At 29.9% G+C, this 20,542-nt stretch overlaps 1 protein-coding gene across 2 annotated transcripts in view; it reads right to left on the reverse strand.

Annotated features, from left to right (window-relative positions):
* Positions 1 to 20,542, reverse strand: part of c11.1 (maestro heat like repeat family protein c11.1) — a 133,831-nt gene that overhangs the window by 54,456 nt on the left and 58,833 nt on the right. For both annotated transcript variants that reach the window (XM_075355579.1, XM_075355578.1), the window contains exons 11-14: positions 19,354 to 19,542; positions 12,023 to 12,297; positions 7,539 to 7,811; positions 403 to 587 (exon numbers count right to left, since the gene is read on the reverse strand). In XM_075355579.1, the coding sequence (XP_075211694.1) occupies positions 403 to 587; positions 7,539 to 7,811; positions 12,023 to 12,297; positions 19,354 to 19,542 (922 nt within the window). The remainder of the gene's footprint in view (positions 1 to 402; positions 588 to 7,538; positions 7,812 to 12,022; positions 12,298 to 19,353; positions 19,543 to 20,542) is intronic.

Below are 20,542 nucleotides of genomic sequence, written 5' to 3' on the forward strand. Positions count from 1 at the left end.
CCACACGTCTCAGGAGTGGTCAACCCAAGTCCGTTTCAGATTATATGTTTACTGGTACACTTACATTCCACTACATCTGCAGCTACATCAAGCCTTGCAAATCAGTAGCAGTAATTGCATTTGCCCACACACACATACACAGCCAGCAATCTCTGGAAATTATTGGAGAAATATATATGTACGTAAACATTATTAAAGCTCCTCTAATATGAATTTTAATATTTCTTTGAATAAAATAATGAATTTAAGTACTCTACTTTAGTTTCTTTAAGCTTATGATGAAAATATTCATGACAAATAGACTCATATGATAAAATAATTTCTTTTCTCTTCTTGTAACTGATTAAAACTGAACATGAATATAACAAATTCTATTAATATCAGTTACTGCATAAAGGATACACTAATGATGCAGTGGCTCGGAGTAATAATGAATCTGGAACAGTAGACGCTTCAATTCTAGATAAAAGGATAGCCAATAATTCTGCTCTACACTTAAGATTTTCTCTATAAGTTTCTCTGTTTCTGTCTAAAGCATCAGCAATATTACATAACATATGAAGTGCTGCATCTCTGCCTGAATTATCCTATTAAACAAACATTAAATTAGTTGTTTAGAACTAAAATAAATACACAAAAACAAAAATATTCCAATGATAGAAAAATATTTTTTCTACCTTATATATACCAAATACAGGTGTCCCACAAATTAACAGAGAAACTTTCAGGACAGATTCTACTGGTGAAAATAATGAAAAAAGGTTCATATAAACATAAATCAGGAAACGTATATTTTCGAGTATGGCTAATGGAAGATTTCACCTGTCTTTCAGCTCTTCTAATAAAAAGAAACCCTATTGTAATTTTTGGGACCCAAGTTCAGGAGTAAATTTGGTGGTTTCTTACATAATTTAAGCTGGAAAATAGGATAAAACAGATCCAGGTCCTAGAACTGTAACTCCTGTAGTTTTTAGGACATCCGACATAAAACATAAAATTTGGTATCGGAAAACAAGTCCTTTTTAGGTTTGTAGTACAATAGCTTTGTTAAATAACTAATAAATGTGGAAGATTTAGAACAAAACTTATAGAGAATTTAATTCTGAGAAAATTAATGTAAATACAATAAAAAGTAAATAAAAACTTCTAAAAAGGGGTTTTTATTAAAGCAAAACAGACTAAAAATTGTATTATTCTTTTTGTACAAACATTCTTTTTAAAAACAAAAACGCTAATTACAGAAAATAATTTTAAAAGAAATACATAATTATAAAACAATATCTTAGCCATGTATATATATTGTAAGCTTCTAATAATACAAAAAAAAAAAATTTTCACATAAATAAGGAACTAATTATTAAAGAATTTGTTTAAAAACAAATGAATTTACTAATGTTGGGATTTGCGAAAAAATGAACTAAGAATATGCTGTTTGATACGTTTATATCCTAAGATTGCTCTCTAAAATCTAATTGGAATACCCTACTGTCAGTAGGTCAGATTTTGTGTAAACATGAGTAAAAGAATCTCAAAATTAATCATTAAATTAAAATCAAAAATTAATATTTAATAGCTTAGTTATCCTTTTAAATAAAATTACAAAATAATGAAAAATTGAAAATTCTAACATAAAACTGAAACTTAGCTAGAGCTAAGTTATTTACCATTATGCATTATTTATTCCTTATGAACAAACTATTTATATATTTAAAAAAAATAACAAATAATAAACACATAAAAAGAACATATAAAACAAATTCCTTTACTTAGTGTATGTTTGACTCATAGAATACCCATTATTAATCTACTTGAAACTCGCACAACCGTTATTATTTATCTACTTGAACTTTGATACTCGCATATTAGAATTTCACAAATCATCTTAACAGAATAAAATAGCAAATTCCAAATTCTCAATGTTTAAATCAGTTAAATACTGTTATTTGAAAGAAAACTTAAACAGAGTTCAGCAGACACACATATTTGTTTTGACAGAAATTGTAAGGTGACAAATTAAAAAAAAATTAAATAAATTCTGATATGCATAATTGTTTTATTAATACTTACACTAATATAGAATTGGCCAATCCTAAATTAATTCTGGTTGTAATTTTGAATATAATTTATCATTATAACAAGTATCATTTTTAATAGTTCTTTATTAAATAGTCGATGGATTAGTACTATTATAATAGATCCATTGAAATATTGTACATATTGTTGCAGAGAAGCCTTTAATAATAAAGTTTCTCATACCTGTATCCTCTTCTTTTATGGATAAATAAGTTACCATATTATGATATCGGTGATAGCCGATCGCAAATCAGTTCAGTTTACGGCACAGTAATGTTAAAAAAAATTTGCCTTTTGCAACATATTTCAAAAAGGTCAAACTTATTGATAAAAGAATAAAACATAAATTGTAAATTTTTTTTTGAACAGTTTTCTGAACAAAATCACTGTAATGAAGTTCACACTAACAAATCCGAATATAAACTGTGTCTTATCGGCGGTCTCCCAGTCTAACCCCACCACCATTCCTAAGCATTATTCAATCTATGTAAATGCATGTACGCACACTAACGTAACATTTTCTGCGGGAAATGTTTGTTCCCATTGCGAGTATGACGTCATACTATGATAAAATTTATTTTTAGCAAGAATGTGCAATAAGAATTGAATCATCAAAAAATAGTTTATTCTTGTTTAATTATGCCATAATTATCCACAATCATTCTTCTCTGAATAAATCCATTTAATCTCTCATTTTTAAAATCATCCGTCGACATAATACAAAATTTATAAAATAAAAAGTATACAATACAAACAAAGTAACCAACTTAATTAAGCCCTATGAGCCTATTTTAGTCAAAATTTATAATGGTTACAATATTCAATAATTTACAGAGGTAAAACTAAATAAGTAAAAAACTAAACTGAAATGTATGTTACTTTAGAAATATAAAAAAAAAAAAAATATTGTATATATGTCGGCAATACCAACAACTGGACAAAAATGAATATTGTGTACTTTTGAACGAAATGTAGTTCCAACTAACTGAAAAATGCCATGTCAGTTTCTAATGAGGAATACACCAATATAATTTTTGTTTATGGATTTTGTAATGGAAATTCTGAAGCTGCTCAACGTGAATATCAGGAGAGATTTCCTGGAAAACGGATTCCAAATACAAAAATATTTTCTTCAGTGTATCAGCATTTATGAATGAAAGGGTCAATTCAAACATGTTCATTTTCTGTTGGATGCCAATTATATCATAGTATTAATAATGAACATCATGTGAGTCAACATAGCCCTTGTACTAATACAAGGCAAATTTCGTGTCACACTGGTTTGTCAAAAAACAAAATGTGGCATATCCTATGGAAAGAGAATCTTTATGCTTTCCGCCTGCAGAAGGTTCAAAATTTTCAGCCAACAGATTATCCCCAGTGGTTAAACTTCTGTTATTATCTTCTAAGCTTCTAGACAATGCTGATAAAGTAAATTCAATTTTATTTACTGATAAAGTCACTTTTATGAGAAAGAGAGCCTTCAATTCTAAAAATAGACATTTATGGAGCAAAGACAATCCACATGGTACTGTGGAAACTAGTCCCAACATAAAGTTTGCATTAATGTTTGGTGTGGCATTATTTATGACAAAATTCTGGGACCATTTGTTTTCAATGAAAATCTTACGAGAGATACGTACGTTCATTTCTTGAAAAATAACTTGCTGGCTCTTTTGGAGGATATACAAACTAGATAGCAAACGATTTTCCAGCATGACGGTATGCCACATTTTTCTTTAGTAGCCAATAATCACTTGAATGGTAATTTAATAAATTGGATTGGATGTGGTGGACCAATCAACTGGCCATCACGATTACCTGACTTTAATGCCACTAGATTATTTCATTTGGGGCTATATGAAAACAATAGTATATAAAAAAAAAGTTAATGTTAAAGAATTGTTATTGACATGGAAAAGTCAGAATTGAGATGACATGGAAAGCCACCGGAAATATTTTAGATTATGCAGAGTGCTGTGCACACAGTGAAGTAGAGAATTTCAAACAATTACTGTAACTGAAGTTTGTTATTCTGTTACCATTTATCATTTCATGTATTTTATTTTTTTGTTTAAAAAGAATAATAGAATTTTTGTCTATTTTTAATCTGTTTTGCTTCAATAAAAAACTGATTTTTAGACATTTTTATTCACTTTTTATTGGCTGTATTTACATTAATTTTCTCATAATTAAATTCTTTTCAAGTTTTGTTACTAAATCTTCCACATTAATTAGTCATTTAACAAAGCTATTGTACTAAAAACCTAAAAAAAAACTGGTTTTTTGACACCAAAGTTTTTGTTTTATGTCAGATATCTTAAAAACTACAGGAGTTATTCTAGGTCCTGGACCTGTTTTATCCTATTTTCCAGCTTAAATTACATAAGAAAACACCAACTTTACTACTTAATTTTGGTCCCAAAAATTAGAGTAGGGCTTCTTTTTATCAGAAGAGCTGATATCCAGACAAAATTTTTTGCTAGCCATAACTCGAAAACAAAGTATCCATGCTTAAATGAACATTTTTCATTATTTTCACTGGTAAACATGTCCTGAAAGTTTCTCAGTTTCTTCGTGGGACACTTGTACACCTCTTGCCTCAATTTTTTTTTTTAAAGTAAGAAATATTTTATGACATCTGAACTTTTCTGTTATTGGTGTATCTTGAGATGAAGGAAAGTCATCATTAATTTTACGAATGAAGAGTGGAACACAGCAATGAATGTTGGCCATTTCATGCTGACAGTTGAATCCTTCAGCACCAACTTGAGTTACAAAAAACAGCATTCACCATGCTGCAGATTTCAGAAACAATTCAACAGATTTGGATGATTTTCTTTAATGTTTGGGTTTTTTGGTAGTTCTTGATAAAAATTTGGAGTTTTTTAGCCTACCTGATAAAAAGATCTGATAACAGTGTAAACAAAAATCTGGATGAAATTGCTGATTTTTTCTGCTGAAAAAAGATTAAATAAAATATTTTAATGAATTTATTTATTAAAAAAAAATGAAATTTTTAAATGTTATGTTCTAAATATTCCCCTTTGATTTATTTTATAGGAGATATAAGATTTAAACATGAGTATAAAGAAAATACTTCAGCAAATAATTTGATGTTCATAAAAAAGTACTTAGTGCGAAAAAAATAAAAATTATACAAAATTCAATTCAATAAACAAGTACATATCATGTTTCGAAATGCCTAAAGAATAACAAAACTTTAATCTATTTTTCAACATAGTCTACATCAACAATAACATTTGTTTTCATGTAAAACTAATTTCTAAGCATCCTTTTCATAAAAATGAAACTGTACATGAAGATGGAAAATGTAGGTTTTTGGCATTATTCCTGTAGCATTGACTGCAAGGGACTATTTAATAAACAGGAATAAATGACAGTTTCTTGGTAGTAAGTCTTGGGTGTAGGGCAGTTGTATTTCCTAACCAAATGACAACTTCAGTTTTTGGGTTTAAGTGGTCAGGTATTATAGTGAAGAAATAACACCATTACTGAATATATTCACCTTTTGTTTTGAAATGTATGTCATAATTTCTTTAATGTCTCACAATAGGATGCAGCATTTATTCTAATGCTTATGGCAAAAAATCAACACATTAAATTTTCTTTTTGTTCCAAAAGAATTCCCTTTCTGTTGCTGAACTTTCTGTTTTTTTTGGAGGGGAGGTGTGGATTGCAGTTAATGTGAGATGCCTATGTCTTATCACCAGTGAAGGTTTAGCTTAAAAAAGCATTTATTTTATCTTTATATTGCATGAGAAAATTGAAAGTGTTGCCAATTTGTTTGTTTTTATGCTTCTCAGAGAGCATTTTTCTCACTATTCATCATGAACATATTTTCTGGTGGGCTGATAGTTCTAACAGAGTCTATAATTTATAAATTGAACCTAACTATTATTAATATAAGGTGGTCACTCATTCCACACCTCATAAAGCATGTTTTGTTGTCTTTTATTAAACTGTGATTCATTTTTTACAATTCCATTACTAATTGTTAATTTCACTAATTTGCTACACATTTGTTGCATTCAAAAATTAAATAATGGACTGTATTCACAGTTAGTCTTTCAACTGTCTTAAATATTTAGAAATGCAAAAAAAAATTTGTTAACAAAAACTGCTCCTTCTGTAACAAGTAGGTCTGTAACAAACTAATATATGAAGGAGTGTTCAGTCGACATGCATGCAGAGAATGAAGCACTCTAGTAGTTAGATCTAAAAATGAGTACTTACTTTCTGAGTGTGCCTTAAACACAATTGATTTTTTTTTTAGTGTATAATTAAAATTTCAGTCAATTAGTATGGCAGAGGATTTTTTTTTAAACTGGTATTCATGATAATATAAGTATATTTACACTCCCTGTAAATTGTGTTATCTATCAACAAATGTTGCAAAAATAAAAAAAATCATTCTTTATTTAAACAATAAATATTAAAACTAGCATATAGCAAAGTGAAATAAATACACTTTAAAAAAATTATACAATGATCTTCAAAACATATACATTTAGATATTGTACAGAATACTAGTCAAAAAAATATTTGCATTTAAAAAATAGGAAACAATACATTTTTATGTTAAAAGTGTAGGTGTGTAAAATCCAAATGCACCCATGTAAACTGAACACCCATGGGTGTTCAGTTTAATATAATCTATCAGTTAATCCATTTAAACAGATTAATTGACATAGACTATATTGTTAACTAACCTTTTACTTTGGACTACGTAAATAAAACAACTACATTTATGAAATGTAGTTTTAAGTGGACTATTTACTGCAGAGCTTTATTTTATCTTATTTTTATTTTAGTGTTTGTTTTAGTCTGTAACAACAAGTAGAAATCTATTTTTAGTACTCATAAATATTTTTGGTTAACTACTATTTTTTCTTTTACAGTAATATAGATTATTTTTTTATTTCTTGTGTTTAACAGACTATTCTTGATGAAAGTCAAAATGTATATCTAGTTTTAGGTTTTCATTTTCTGTAAACAATCCTTGAGTATTTCTCTTAGCAACTTTATTTAAATAATTGTTTGGAATAAACATTTAGCATAAACGGCTTAACAATGCTTTAGCATAAACAGCTTCCTTTTTATCATTTATGTTTAAAAATATGTTTTTAAAAATAATCTCGTAAGTTTTTATCATTTCAAAATATTTTACACATCAATGTTGAACAATACGAACACATTCTAATATATTTCAGTCACAACTGTTAATTATTTCAAATATTTTCTTTAGAAACCTAAGGAGAGAACTACAACACTTCAAATTAACTATTTTTATGAGAAAAAAAAATCTTTTACACTTTTTTAACCTGTAAAAGTATTTGTTTTAATATATAAAACAAATATATTTATTTGTTTATAAATAAATATATTACAAAAAATATATTTATTTAAAAGGAAAAATTTTAATAATTTAAGTAGAACCTTACTTTCACAATGTTAAGCTGACCAATAAGCCACTGCATCAGTTCATCTATTCTCGGTAAGAAAATAGAAGGATTAGCTTCACTCGCAACAGCAGCAAAACAGCGAAGTAATGTAATTCGAGCACATTCAATTTCAGCATCTGTGCGATTGTCTTTCATGAAGCCAAGTAAACGAGAAGATCTCCTATTCAGTTCTGAATGTGATAAAGCATCTAATCTTGATAATATGAGATTCAAATGTTTTCGAGACATGATACCAGTTGCTCGAGCACATGCCTATCCATCAAAATTAATATGTTATAGAAATTATATGTTATTCAGTTATAGAAATTTATATAAATCATGAAACAGAATTTACATTTTGCCAACTGATTTAAAATTTTTATGTACTTAAAAACAACAAATATGCTGTAACTTTTCAATGAGCTATAAGAATTGGGTTATTATAGGGTGCAAGATTGTATTGCAACTAACACAAGTCTATCAATAGCACTACTGAGAGGTTATCTTTCTCAGTGAAGTTTCAGATATAAATCAGTCTGCGTTTATTTTGCATAAGAAAATGTAAAAAAAAGAAAAAAACAATTGCTTTCAGTATGTTGTACATCTCATTTTCCAAAATATAACAACTTTTGTTTAAAAAAAATTGTGAAAAAAAATCATTCCTTCAAATAATAAAAAAACCACATCAGTTATAAAACTATGTAATCATCTCAGATCTACGTTTCAAAATAAATTATTCGAATATTTGTTAAATTAAATGATTATAAACATAAGTTTATGATAAACCTAAAAGCAAGGTATTTTTTCTTGGATTGCACTTTTTGCAGTCACACTATATATAACATTCAATGTAGAAAAAAAAATTGTATGAGTTGTAGTCACTTGTATATGTTGTATAGTAATTTGTGATTATTGATGGGGTTTATAATTTTGAAAAAATTGTACTACTTTATAGTAGGGCAAATTCAAGAAAGTAATTCTGGGGAAGACAACCTTTAAATCTTTTTTACCAATCCAGTTTAATTCTACATTACTGTGCAAAATAAGTGTAAAACTCAAGTATAAAAATCAATATATAATAATGACTGCTGTAATTATGCTGCAGTAAATTGGGCACACAGACACTAGATCTAAAATTAAATGATGAAAATAACTGTATAATTTTAAAATTTTTAAAGTTCAAGGCATTCAGAGTTTTGGTGGACCCTACAATACTGTAGAATAATAATATATACCTTTTTCAAAAACATGACCCATATAAAAATGAAACAAATTATTTCTCTTTCAATTTAACTTAAAAAAATAAAATAGTTATGCTTCTTTGTAATAAACACTGTGGTTTAGGCAGATTTTGTGTTCTTACTATTCATTCAAAACTTTGAAATGCTTTGGAATTAGGTTTTCTTCTTATTCAAATGTGTAATTTGCTGTTGTTTAAATAATTTTTTTACTTTAATGACTGCTTTAAAATAACAAAATTTCTAAAAAAATAATAAAATCTTAAATCAATATATCTCATTAAAAGAAAAAAACAGCTTACTTATCAGTCGTTTAAACAGATTTCCAAAACGTTTTAAAAAACTTATTATTTTAACTATTATTAACTATTTTAATTATTTTTAAAAAATTATCCCATTAACAAAAAAAAATTGTATTCTTAATTTGATCAAGGATCAATGGATCCTTGAGTTTTCATTATAATAATTATGAAGTTCTGCTTTCCAAGTGCGCTCACTAAAACTAATCTTAATTACAAGTACAGAGTGAATAAAAAAAATAATAACTATAATTTATAAACAATGGATTAGAATTTTTCTGCATCTCTGATTTATTCAAAATAATTTTTAACTATTTATCTATATAATAATGACATAATTGACTAAATATCACACTTATGAGGAACACAATGAATTGACAGCTCAAAAAAAGAGCTTATTCAAAGCTTTGTTCTAAGTTTCCTAAACACAAAAAGACCCTAGAAAGTTAAGTTAAATATTTATAATAGTAACAATGGGATCTAAATAAAATCTCAAAAATTTTGTAAATGGAAGACACACTGTTTCAATTCAAATGTTATAAACTGTATGTATTCTAATTTAGAACAAACCCAGTAAATGAGAACAAATTATTCACTATCACAAATCCCTGATATAGAAATAATTGAATTAATATTAAGTAACTTTTCTTAAACTTTTTGTATAATCAAAACCCTGTGCTGCAATCTAAAATTATATGAACATAATTTTATATGCAAACAAACAAGAATGTCAGAAGTAAAAAAAAAAAATGAATCAGTTCAAGTTCAACAATATAAAGAAATATAACTTTTTTCTACGAATTGGAAGTGAATGCATCATGACTTTGATGTGCAATAGAATGCAATCATTTATAGTAATTAACTTGCTCTGTGGCAGATGATGATACTTAAAATCAGTTTTTTGTTCAACATTAATTTCAAAAAATATTTCCTGATTAAGATATACCTAATAATAAGGTAATTTGTTCTATAAAGTGTTAACTTTAAATAATCAGAAATTTTTAGACTGACAAGCATATTCAATCATTTTTTGTTAAGGGTCCAAATAGATTCTTTCTAGTATAATCTCATGACTACCTATCAAAATGTCCATCGTTAATTTTTGTATCTAGATGCATATAAAATTCAACTTGAAATAGATATTAAAGTCAGCTTAAGTATGTGATTTAAGCTAATCCAAACAATGTGGTTTAGATTATTATATGAAGAAGTTATACTTTCCAACCTTCTTTATGGAGAACACCACAATAGGCAGCAAAATTGTTTCAAAACAGTTGAATTGATAGAGATGGATCTATTTCTTGGCTTTCTAGAAGTTTTGACTACCTCAGTGAATTTCAGGGGATACATTAAGAATACTGTATACAATAGAGAAAAATTCATAATCTGGTGCATCTACTGCAAAGAGTTGCTGCTATTATGATAGTTACACCACAGATAAAGTGTAGATTGTAAGAGAGTAAGTATTGTTTCAACATCAGCAGAGCCACAAGTACAAGGACCATTCAGAAAGTTCTTAGCCTGATAAAGAAAACACAAGATTTGTCAGAAATCTATTTTATTTTGAAATGTAGCAGTTACCTTTCAATTCAGCACATCTAGGCAACGACCTTCCAACTTTTTAATACCCTCAGTATATTGCAATTTGTCCAATTCGGAAAAATAAGTAGTTGTCTCAGCCTTAACCTCATCTGAAATGAACCTACATTTAACAAGCCCTTTCTTCAGGTTTGAGAGAGGATGTAATTGTTGAGAGTCACATCTGGTGCATGTGGAAGCACGACCGTAGTCATGGAGTTTTGCAGCAACAACTTCAGATGTGTATATGAAAATGCATTTTCTTTTGGCCAGATATAAATGGCCTAAATAGCAGCTTTCAATGGGTGCAGCAGTGAAGTGTAATAATACTGTCCAGTGGTGGTCGAAACTTTATTCAGATAGTCTATGAGCACCAAACCGCGAGAATTAAAAAAAAACCAATATTGTAACTTTTCCTGCAGATGGAAAAGTTACAATAATTTTCACTTTCTTTGGTGGTTTCACCTGCTTCCACCCATTGTTTAGTTACTAGCATGCGATCTTGAATTAATGTTTTATCTACTGTTATAAAACACTGAAGAAACTCAGCAGAAATATGTTTAATTAAGTCTAAACACTTTTGAGAAATGTTCAGTGAAATATGGATTTAGTTGACTGTTAAGTTAATAAATACAGCACCCATCAAGGGGAAAATATTTTCATACCTAACACATCATGTAAAATGTAGTAGAGAAGATCTATCAAGGTGTCTGCGATGTCACCAAGCTCTCATACCTTCAGTTGGTTGATCGTTTAATACAGAACTGTGGACTTTTGTGATGATTTCGTCGGTCATAGTAGTTTTTGGGCATACTGAATGCCAATCATGTTGAATGGATGTATGGCCATTTTTACATTCAGAAGCCCACTTTTTTAACACTGAAAATGAAGGGGAAGAATCCTTTAAAGTGGAATGTGACTCTTTATTTGTCCATCTGATTAAACTTTTTAAAACAATGCACTTTATAACAGCTGAAACATCAATTTTTCAGTAAATTTCAAAACTCGCTTGCTTTACTCAAGTACCACAAACAAATAACTAATATCTGAAATTTTGTAGCATGAATCTATAGAAAGAATCATACTTGACAAATATCATGGTCATTTGGTCATACTTGCGCAATCTCTGTTACAACAAGAATTTTTTGAACAGCTTAAGTAAAATACACTATGAAACTTAAGGTATATAAAAAAAACTTTTTAAATTTTTTGAACCGTTTCAATACCTGAATCGTCTGAAAGTGTCCAACATTTTTAGGCTAAAAATTTCTGAAATCTGTGCATTTTTTTTTTAATGAATATGTGTAACAATGTCTTTAACACAAGAAAAAACACAATGCATGTGAAGATTATATAATTTAATTTATACCTTCGAATCTACCAAAGTATGCGATCTAAGCGGTGAAAGAATAATATCCAAATGAGAGCTAACAATCTGTTTGTCATTTAGATTACAAGAAGCAAGAGCAAGACATTTAAGAACTGTTCCTCGTTCATCTGGTACTGTAGTTGGATATAATGATAGCTGAGAGCATAACTGTGAAGCAAACTTAGCAGTCCATTCGTTCTCATTAATACTCTGAATTGTTGTTGTAACAAATTCTAACAGCAATGACTCCCATTCTTCTTCAGACCATTCAGAAACTGTAAAAAATTTTTTTTTAAATGTAACACAAAATTAGTTTGTAATGAGAGACTTTATGCTTGGTATTAATATGGGTGTAAAATTCCCAATAGATGTAATACACATAAAAAATCTCAAATGTTAAACAAAACAACTGGCACAGCTACTGGTTAAAGTAAATTAAAATCAAGACTATGAATTCTTGATTGTTACTAGTTATTATTTAAATAAACTTATCATTATTAAACCATTTTAGTACCACCAAGTGTACAACAAATTTGATTCCTAATTTTGTATTAAGTGTCTTTTAGGGTAGGCAATCCACATTTTCTTCAAATTTCAGGTTTAATATTAGGTTTTACTGGCCATGTGAACCATCAAAAAACCTTCAAAAGTTTCACTTCAGTACATCATTCTTTCACATACAATTACAAACAAACATCACAGTTGTTTTACACTGTGTGGAGATAATACACTGGTTCCACATGTAATGTAACAAGGTGCTGTGCTTGTTACTGATTTTTTACAGCAATTAAAACTAATTTCTGTGTACACAGAAATTAGTTAATAACATTGTAGTGTTACATTATTAGTCTTAAACAGTAATTTATATATATGAGGGTGGTTCGGAAAGTAACCTCTGTTTGGCTGAAAATAAAAAAACCCGTACAGATAAAAACATTTTATTAAATACAACTTAAAATTACAGCTTTTAATTATTTTTCAATGCAGTCGCCATTTAAATTCAAACATTTGTGTTTCACTAATTTACAAATACCTTCTTCATAAAATTCAGCCACCTGGGTACTCAGGCAACTTTTTACAGCATTTTGAATTTCTTCGTCGTAATCAAAGTGCTGCGACCCAAGTCTACTGTAAAACTTTTAAGAAACTTAGATGAGCCGTTCAAAATAAATGTCGTTGTATACTGTTACCCGGTGTTGTTTTTTTGCATGACAGTGGTCGTCCTCACAGTGCCCAAAGAATTCAAGAACTTCTGAATCAATTCTAATGGGACATTTTTTATCACCCCGCTTACAGCCCGGACTTGGCACAGAGTGATTTTTATATTTTCACTCACATGAAGGGAATCCACTCCAATGATGACAACGAACTTCAGAATGCTTATGACAAACTTTAAAATGCTGTGAAAGATTGGCTAGGTACCCAGCGGGGATGAATTTATGAAGAAGGTATTTGTAAATTAGTGAAACACTACGACAAATGCTTTAATTTAAATGGCAACTATGTTGAAAAATACTTAAAAACAGTTATTTTAAGTTTATATAATAAAATATTTTTTATCTATTCGGGTTTTTTATTTATAGCCAAACAGAGGTTACTTTCCGAACATATATATATATATATATATATATATGTTAATTAATTTTATAGATATAATGAAAATTCAATTTGCAAGAATGAGATGTTCTTAATGTTTATTGTAATTAGTATGTGGCAAAAATAATTAAGAATATAATAAAAAATCAGATAATATAGAGGATAATTCAAAATGACAAACTCAATTTCATAACTCTGTATTCCAAATTAAGAACGAATGACAAATGTGAAGTAAATGATTCACATACACAGTAGGTCTGAAAAGTTCCCAAATTAAATTTCTATAGTTGACACAAGTAGCGCAATCTCTCAGACAACCAAGAAACTATGTAGTACAATGTCTGACAAGTGTGTGTACAAAATGTCCTCACATTTCATCACTCCAGTCTTGAGTTACATTCGGCCACGTACGTTGTGTGTTCTGTGACCTTGTGCAAGCTCGCAACATGGAACAGAGAAACGCAATAAAATTTTGTGTTCAAGTTCAAAAATCTTTTGTTACAACTTAGTCTATGATACAGTAAGCATGGTGATGAAGCCACATCTCGTACTACTATGCATGTGGTGGACGCGGTTTAAAGACTGTAGAGAGCTGTTGGATGATGATAAGCGAAGTGGTATGATGATGAGTATGTGCACTTGTGCAATGAAAAGAATGCAAAAGTGCGCACGCTCCTGCTTGAACAACCTCATCCTATCCTTCGGGTCACAGCAGAAGAGCTAAACATTGATAAAGATGCAGTACATACAATTCTAACAGAAAAAATGAACCGCTGAAAGGTGTGCTCTCATTTCGTTCCACATTTCTTGACCGAAGAACAAAAACAGGTGCATCTTTCTTGCACTCAAGACTCCATTGAAACTGCCAATAGCAACCTGAATTTTTGCACAAACAATTGTAACTGGAGATGAAAGCTGGTGCTTCATGTATAATCCACAAACGAAGCATCAATCTGCTGCTTGCTTAAGTTCTGTAGCACAAAGATTAACGAAAGTAGGTAGCAAAAATCAAGAGTGAAAATGATGTTGATTGTATTCTTCGACTCAAAGGGCCTGATTCATCATGAATTTATCCCAATTGGTCAAACTGTGAATTCTAAACTCTATTTGGAAGTAATGAAATGCCAGATGCATGGCATTTGTCAAATCCGGCCCAAGTTTTTTGCACGACAATGCTCTGGCACACATGGCAACAGTTTTAACATGTTATTACGCTGCAAATCAAATCACACTACCTTGGCTCCAGTAGACTATTTTCTGTTCCCAAAATTCAAGTTGAAGGTGAAAGGTTGCTTCTTTGATGACATTCCGGCCATCCAAAGGCCTTGCACTGAGCAGTTGAAGGCAATGGCATAAAGTAATTTCTCCAAAGCATTTGATGGGCTCTATCGGCGCTGCAACGAATAAATAACTAGAAAAGGGTTCTAAGTAAAGGGCTGATGTGAGTAAATTCGTTTATCCTTAAATCTGTATTTTTATTTAATTTAGTTTGGAAACTTTTCAGACATTACTGTGTAAGTAATATGAGTATCTGATAATACAATAAAGTTTAAAGATACATCTCATTATATTCAATGTGGCCCCTTCTGGCTGTATGTCAAACATCTAAATGGTAGCTGAATTCATCCCACAAATGAGAAAGCAAATCTTGTTACTGAGTTCACCAAAGCTGTGATATGGCTCCACATGTTGGGCCAGATTTGTTGGTGGAAGTGGTACATAAACTGCATCTTTCACAAAGCCCTATAAGAAAAAGTCACACGTGATCACAAGACTCCCATGTGATCTCACCTGATCACATGGCTGAGATCAGGTTATCTTGCAGGCCAGAACTAAAGAGCCAGGTCTTCATTCCCGAAGCATCCTATCCATCGTTGAGGTAGAGATTTATTCAGATAGCATCAAACATCTAGATGCCAATGGGGCAGAGCTCCATCCTGTTGAAAAATGAAGTCCTGTGAATCTTCATTTGTTGAAGGAAAAGCCAGTTTTCCTGCATGTCCTGGTACGTTATCCCAGTAACCATGTGTTCTGAAAAAAATAATGGTCCATAAACCTTTGTGATAGGGTGCAAAACACATTAACCTTCAAGGAGTCTCCCTCATGTTGCAGTGTGTCATGGGGATTTTGTAGACCCCTTATGCGAATATTGTGTCTATTAATTTTTCCACTGATATGCTTCATCACTAAAAATTAGATGTGGAAAAAAGTATCATCCTACATGAAGTATTTGATAACAAAATTCAACACGCTTTGATTTGTCACCTCCGCAAAGAACCTGTAAAAGATATAGGCGGTACAGCTTGAAAAGTAAACGACGCCTCAAAACACACCAGACAGTTGATTGAGGTATTCCAAATTCTCTGCCCACTCTACATGCTGACTTTCTTGGGCTTTATACAAAACTTTCTTCAATTTGTTTCGGTCTCCTTTGCCACACGCGGTCGGCTTGTGCTCTTACCTTTACAAAAACACCCTGCTTGTTCAAACTGGTGAAACCAATGACGTATATGCTGTTCCTTGTTGGAGAGTCAATGTTAAATCAGAGACAAAACGCTTGCAGGACTGCAGTTGCCAAATGAAATTTGCTGTTATCAAGAACTCAGAAAACCTTGTGTTGTACTATAGCCATCTTACTCACAATTGACACGTAACGGTAGTGCAAGCACTCTAGCAGTTGTTTATGGACTACATGCGCTCTAGTGATGTTACTTGAAACTTTCGAACTTACTCTCTCAAGTACTATATAGATCAGTCAGATACAACATATAGTTAAGAAAATATAGACTTACTACACTGAGTCCATCACTTAAAATTTCCCTGTGTTAAAATTTAGATTTTCTTTATAAAGTAGAATAATAGTTTTTATATTTTTACTTTGGCACTTTTGAACAGAATTTATCTTGGCTTGCTACTAAAAAATTTAAATAAAGCCTATCACATCTATTAGAAACAGGAAGCTTTTAAATGTATAATCACAATAATAAAATTAATAATAATAAAAAACTACTTATAAACCACCAAACACAATTTGAGGATATTTTACTTTATTCAGATAACACTAATGATTTCTAAGATAAATATACATTTGAATTTGATGGGGTTAAAATATTTTAGTTAGAAAAATAAAATTGTGTTACACATTAATTAACAGGGCAATATGTTTTTCAAAATGACTTTAATGTTTATTTTTCTGAAAGTTGTATTAAATAAAAATGTAAATCTGTAAAAAATTAGTCAAAAGCATTATTCAAAGATAAAAAAAGGCACTCAATAAACTAGAATTATCTAGAGGAAAGGTAATTAGAGTAATAATAAATTGCTTATGCAATGTGTAAAGAAAAACCCCCCATCATTTGGTAGGCAACTTATATTTATTTATCGCTTTTGTAGTCTTCTTATTACTCTTTTAAGAAACAGACATTCTTCTTTAATGTTTATATAAAGCAACAGTTTGAACATAACTTAAACAAGATTACTGGATAGCAGTTGAAGATATAATTAATAAAAAACAAAATACCACAAAAATAATTCATTACATCATTTTAGCACTTAAACTTATCACTTCATATATAAGATATTTCTACACTTACTCAGTGAATGTAGATTACAGTGAAATATTTGATTACTGCTAGATATTAACAAAAAATCTGATGTGGACACCACATGGCTTCCTTGTACGCCTATTAAATTACATATACACATTTTTTCCTGCACTTCATTTAAAGGCTTTGGAAATAAAATTATTCTAATATACTAAGATTCTTGCTCAATGTTTAAAAAAAAAAAAAAAATTGTTTTTCGTAAGCTAATTATTTCTAATTCTGAAAGAAGATAACTATAATGACCTTTTTCTAGCAGTATAAGACACCTAAGATTCATATTACTGTAGCTAACAAGGGGAAGGCACGGGCTTTGGGACACAGATTTGAACCATATTACGTGTGTGAATAGTATACTGTTTACATGTCTTCATCACAAAATACTAACACACAATATTTAATTATACTCAAGAAAAATGACCCACAAAAATTTCCTTAGCAGATACTTATATAAAAGTAGATACTTATACTTAGTCACTAAAGTAGATACATGGTTAAGTGAGAACATGTCGAATCCATAACCATGCACTCATCGACATTGGTTCGAATCCGACTTCATAAATATATTTTTCTAACTTTCTTTTTTTTTTAATTTAAATATATTGATTTATTGATAATTATTAATCTCTGTAAAAAATTTTGAATTAAAATTAGGAGTACATAAAAAATTCTATTTCACTAATAACTTCTGATTTTTTTTCATATTATTATTGAATTATTATTTATTGTGAATTTTTTTTTTACAATCAGAGATTAATAATTAATAAATCAATATATTTAGATATGAAAAAAAAAAAATAAAAAAAATATATATATAAAGTCAGATTTGAACCGATGTGCCTTCCTCTTGTATGATAAAATATTTCATTAATTAAAATTTTATTTAGCTATAACTCTGGAACCAATGAAAATAAGTACCACTTATGATATATCATTGAAGAGCTCTCAACAACAGGTTATTACTGTAAATAAGAAAAAGTGCAAAATCCAAATGTTTCAAAATTGAAACCCTTGATTTACTTAGAGGTCTGACTCTATACACATTTTGACCCAGTCGATTGCAATCAAAAGGGGAGGTGCATAACTAGATATTACACCAATCCTAAATACAAAATTTCAACATTCTATGGCTAATAATTTTTTAATTATGCGCGATACATACGCACATATGCACGTATGTAGATGTCACACTGAAACTAGTCAAATGGATTCAGAGATGGTCAAAATGGATATTTCCTTTGAAATCTGAAAACCGAAATTTTTCGCGATTACTCTTCCTTTACATCAAACAAGGAAATAAAAAAAGCTAGTATATCTATTATGGTCTGTGACATGCTGTATTTTTTAGAAGACAGTTAATTTTATAGCACAGCAGTATATTTGAAAATTTATATTTCCAGTTCTTGAACAATTTGCAAAAAAAAAAAATATAGTAATGTCACTCTTACAAAATCAATTCACGATTCAATTTAAAAAAAATATATAACTGATTCTATATTCAGTACAAATAGATACAAATAATCTACTACTATAGACACATAAGCTGTTGTCAACATATTAAATCAAATATGTCAAGAAATCTGTAAAAGTCAAAACAGCAATTAGCTAAGTAGATAATTCTTACTCGTATGTTAGTGGAAAGTTCAAAAATTACATTTGAATGCGTTATTATGAGAAAAGGATTACAAGGGGGTTTCAAAAATTATAAGAATTTGTTGAAGGGAAATATAATAATACAACTTTCAGTGACTTGGAGAATGTTAATAAGGATTCTTTAATATTTTTTTATCTTAATAGATAAGCTTGATTTCATCTTCCATACTATGTAAATTTTCAGAAGGAAAACTAGAAAATTAATACTCGTATGTAACAAAGAGATCCAGCATTACAGCTGTTCGATTCAGGAATGTGTCCAGAAGAAGCTTTGCAGAGAATGTCTAGATACCTTGTCTACAGTTAAAAATACCAACAAAGACTCCGAAAAGGAAATTAAAATTGAAATTTTAAGCAAAATTTAATTTATAAAATCACAAAAATAAGATCTATTTATAATAAATAATTTTGTTTTCAATAAAATGTAAATTAGCTAAAATCTAAGGCATCCATCATATTAAATATTATTTAATATCTTACCTTCTAAATAATTAACAAGTTGAGGAATTTTATGATTCCAAATATTATCAAGGGCAGGACTTAACTTCTTTGAAAAATTTAACAAGAAATTAAGAAGATGGGGTCCTCTATTTTCATATAGTGGTGAGCCAAGAAATGCAAGAACCCTTGCCAAAACTGCTTCTGGTGGTGGAACAATAAAGTTATTGGCTGAAACATAAGTAATCATGGTAAACAGAGAATTTAAATGCACTCGTTCATATAGTTAACAATAAACCCAAATACTTAAAATATAAACTACTAAGTTCTTTGACATTTTATAATGTAAGAATAGATTCAAAAGAAAATTCATTCAATATTAATAAAAATCTTGTGGAAAACTTTCAGGCACAGCATTTTGACATGCTACAAAATTGTCATTCTATCATCTCATCCTCTGAAGTAATAACCAATGACGGTCCCAGAGGCTAAAAATAAGAAAAAAGTAACTGTGGTAACTTGATAAATTTTCTTGAAATCAGTATTCTGCATAGAGTAGATACTGTACTCTAATACACTGCACTCTATACTCCACAATCAAGGGGGTTTTCTCGTAATTACCTTTCAGATAATACTAGAGGATGAATGAGGATGATATGTGAGTGTAAATGAAGTGTAGTCTTGTACAGTCTCAGTTCAACCATTCCTGAGATGTGTGGTTAATTGAAACCCAACCACGATCTAGTATTCAAATCCGTGTAAAAATAACTGACTTTACTAGGACTTGAACGCTGGAACTCTCGACTTCCAAATCAGCTGATTTGGGAAGACGCGTTCACCATTAGACCAAGCTGGTGGGTATTCACTGATATCCTTTCTTTCTTTCTTTTCCTGTTTAGCCTCCGGAAACTACCGTTTAGATAATTCTTCAGAGGATGAATGAGGATGATATGTGTGAGTGTAAATGAAGTGTTAGTCTTGTACATTCTCAGTTCGACCATTCCTGAGATGTGTGGTTAATTGAAACCCAACCACCAAAGAACACCGGTATCCACGATCTAGTATTCAAATCCGTGTAAAAATAACTGGCTTTACTAGGACTTGAACGCTGGAACTCTCGACTTCCAAATCAGCTGATTTGGGAAGACCCGTTAACCACTAGACCAATCCGGTGGGTTATTCACTGATATCCTAGCTGCGCGAATGTTCACTACATTCTGATGTAACCATG

Source organism: Lycorma delicatula, chromosome 2, assembly GCF_047948215.1.
Source record: "Lycorma delicatula isolate Av1 chromosome 2, ASM4794821v1, whole genome shotgun sequence".
Taxonomy (NCBI): domain Eukaryota; kingdom Metazoa; phylum Arthropoda; class Insecta; order Hemiptera; family Fulgoridae; genus Lycorma; species Lycorma delicatula.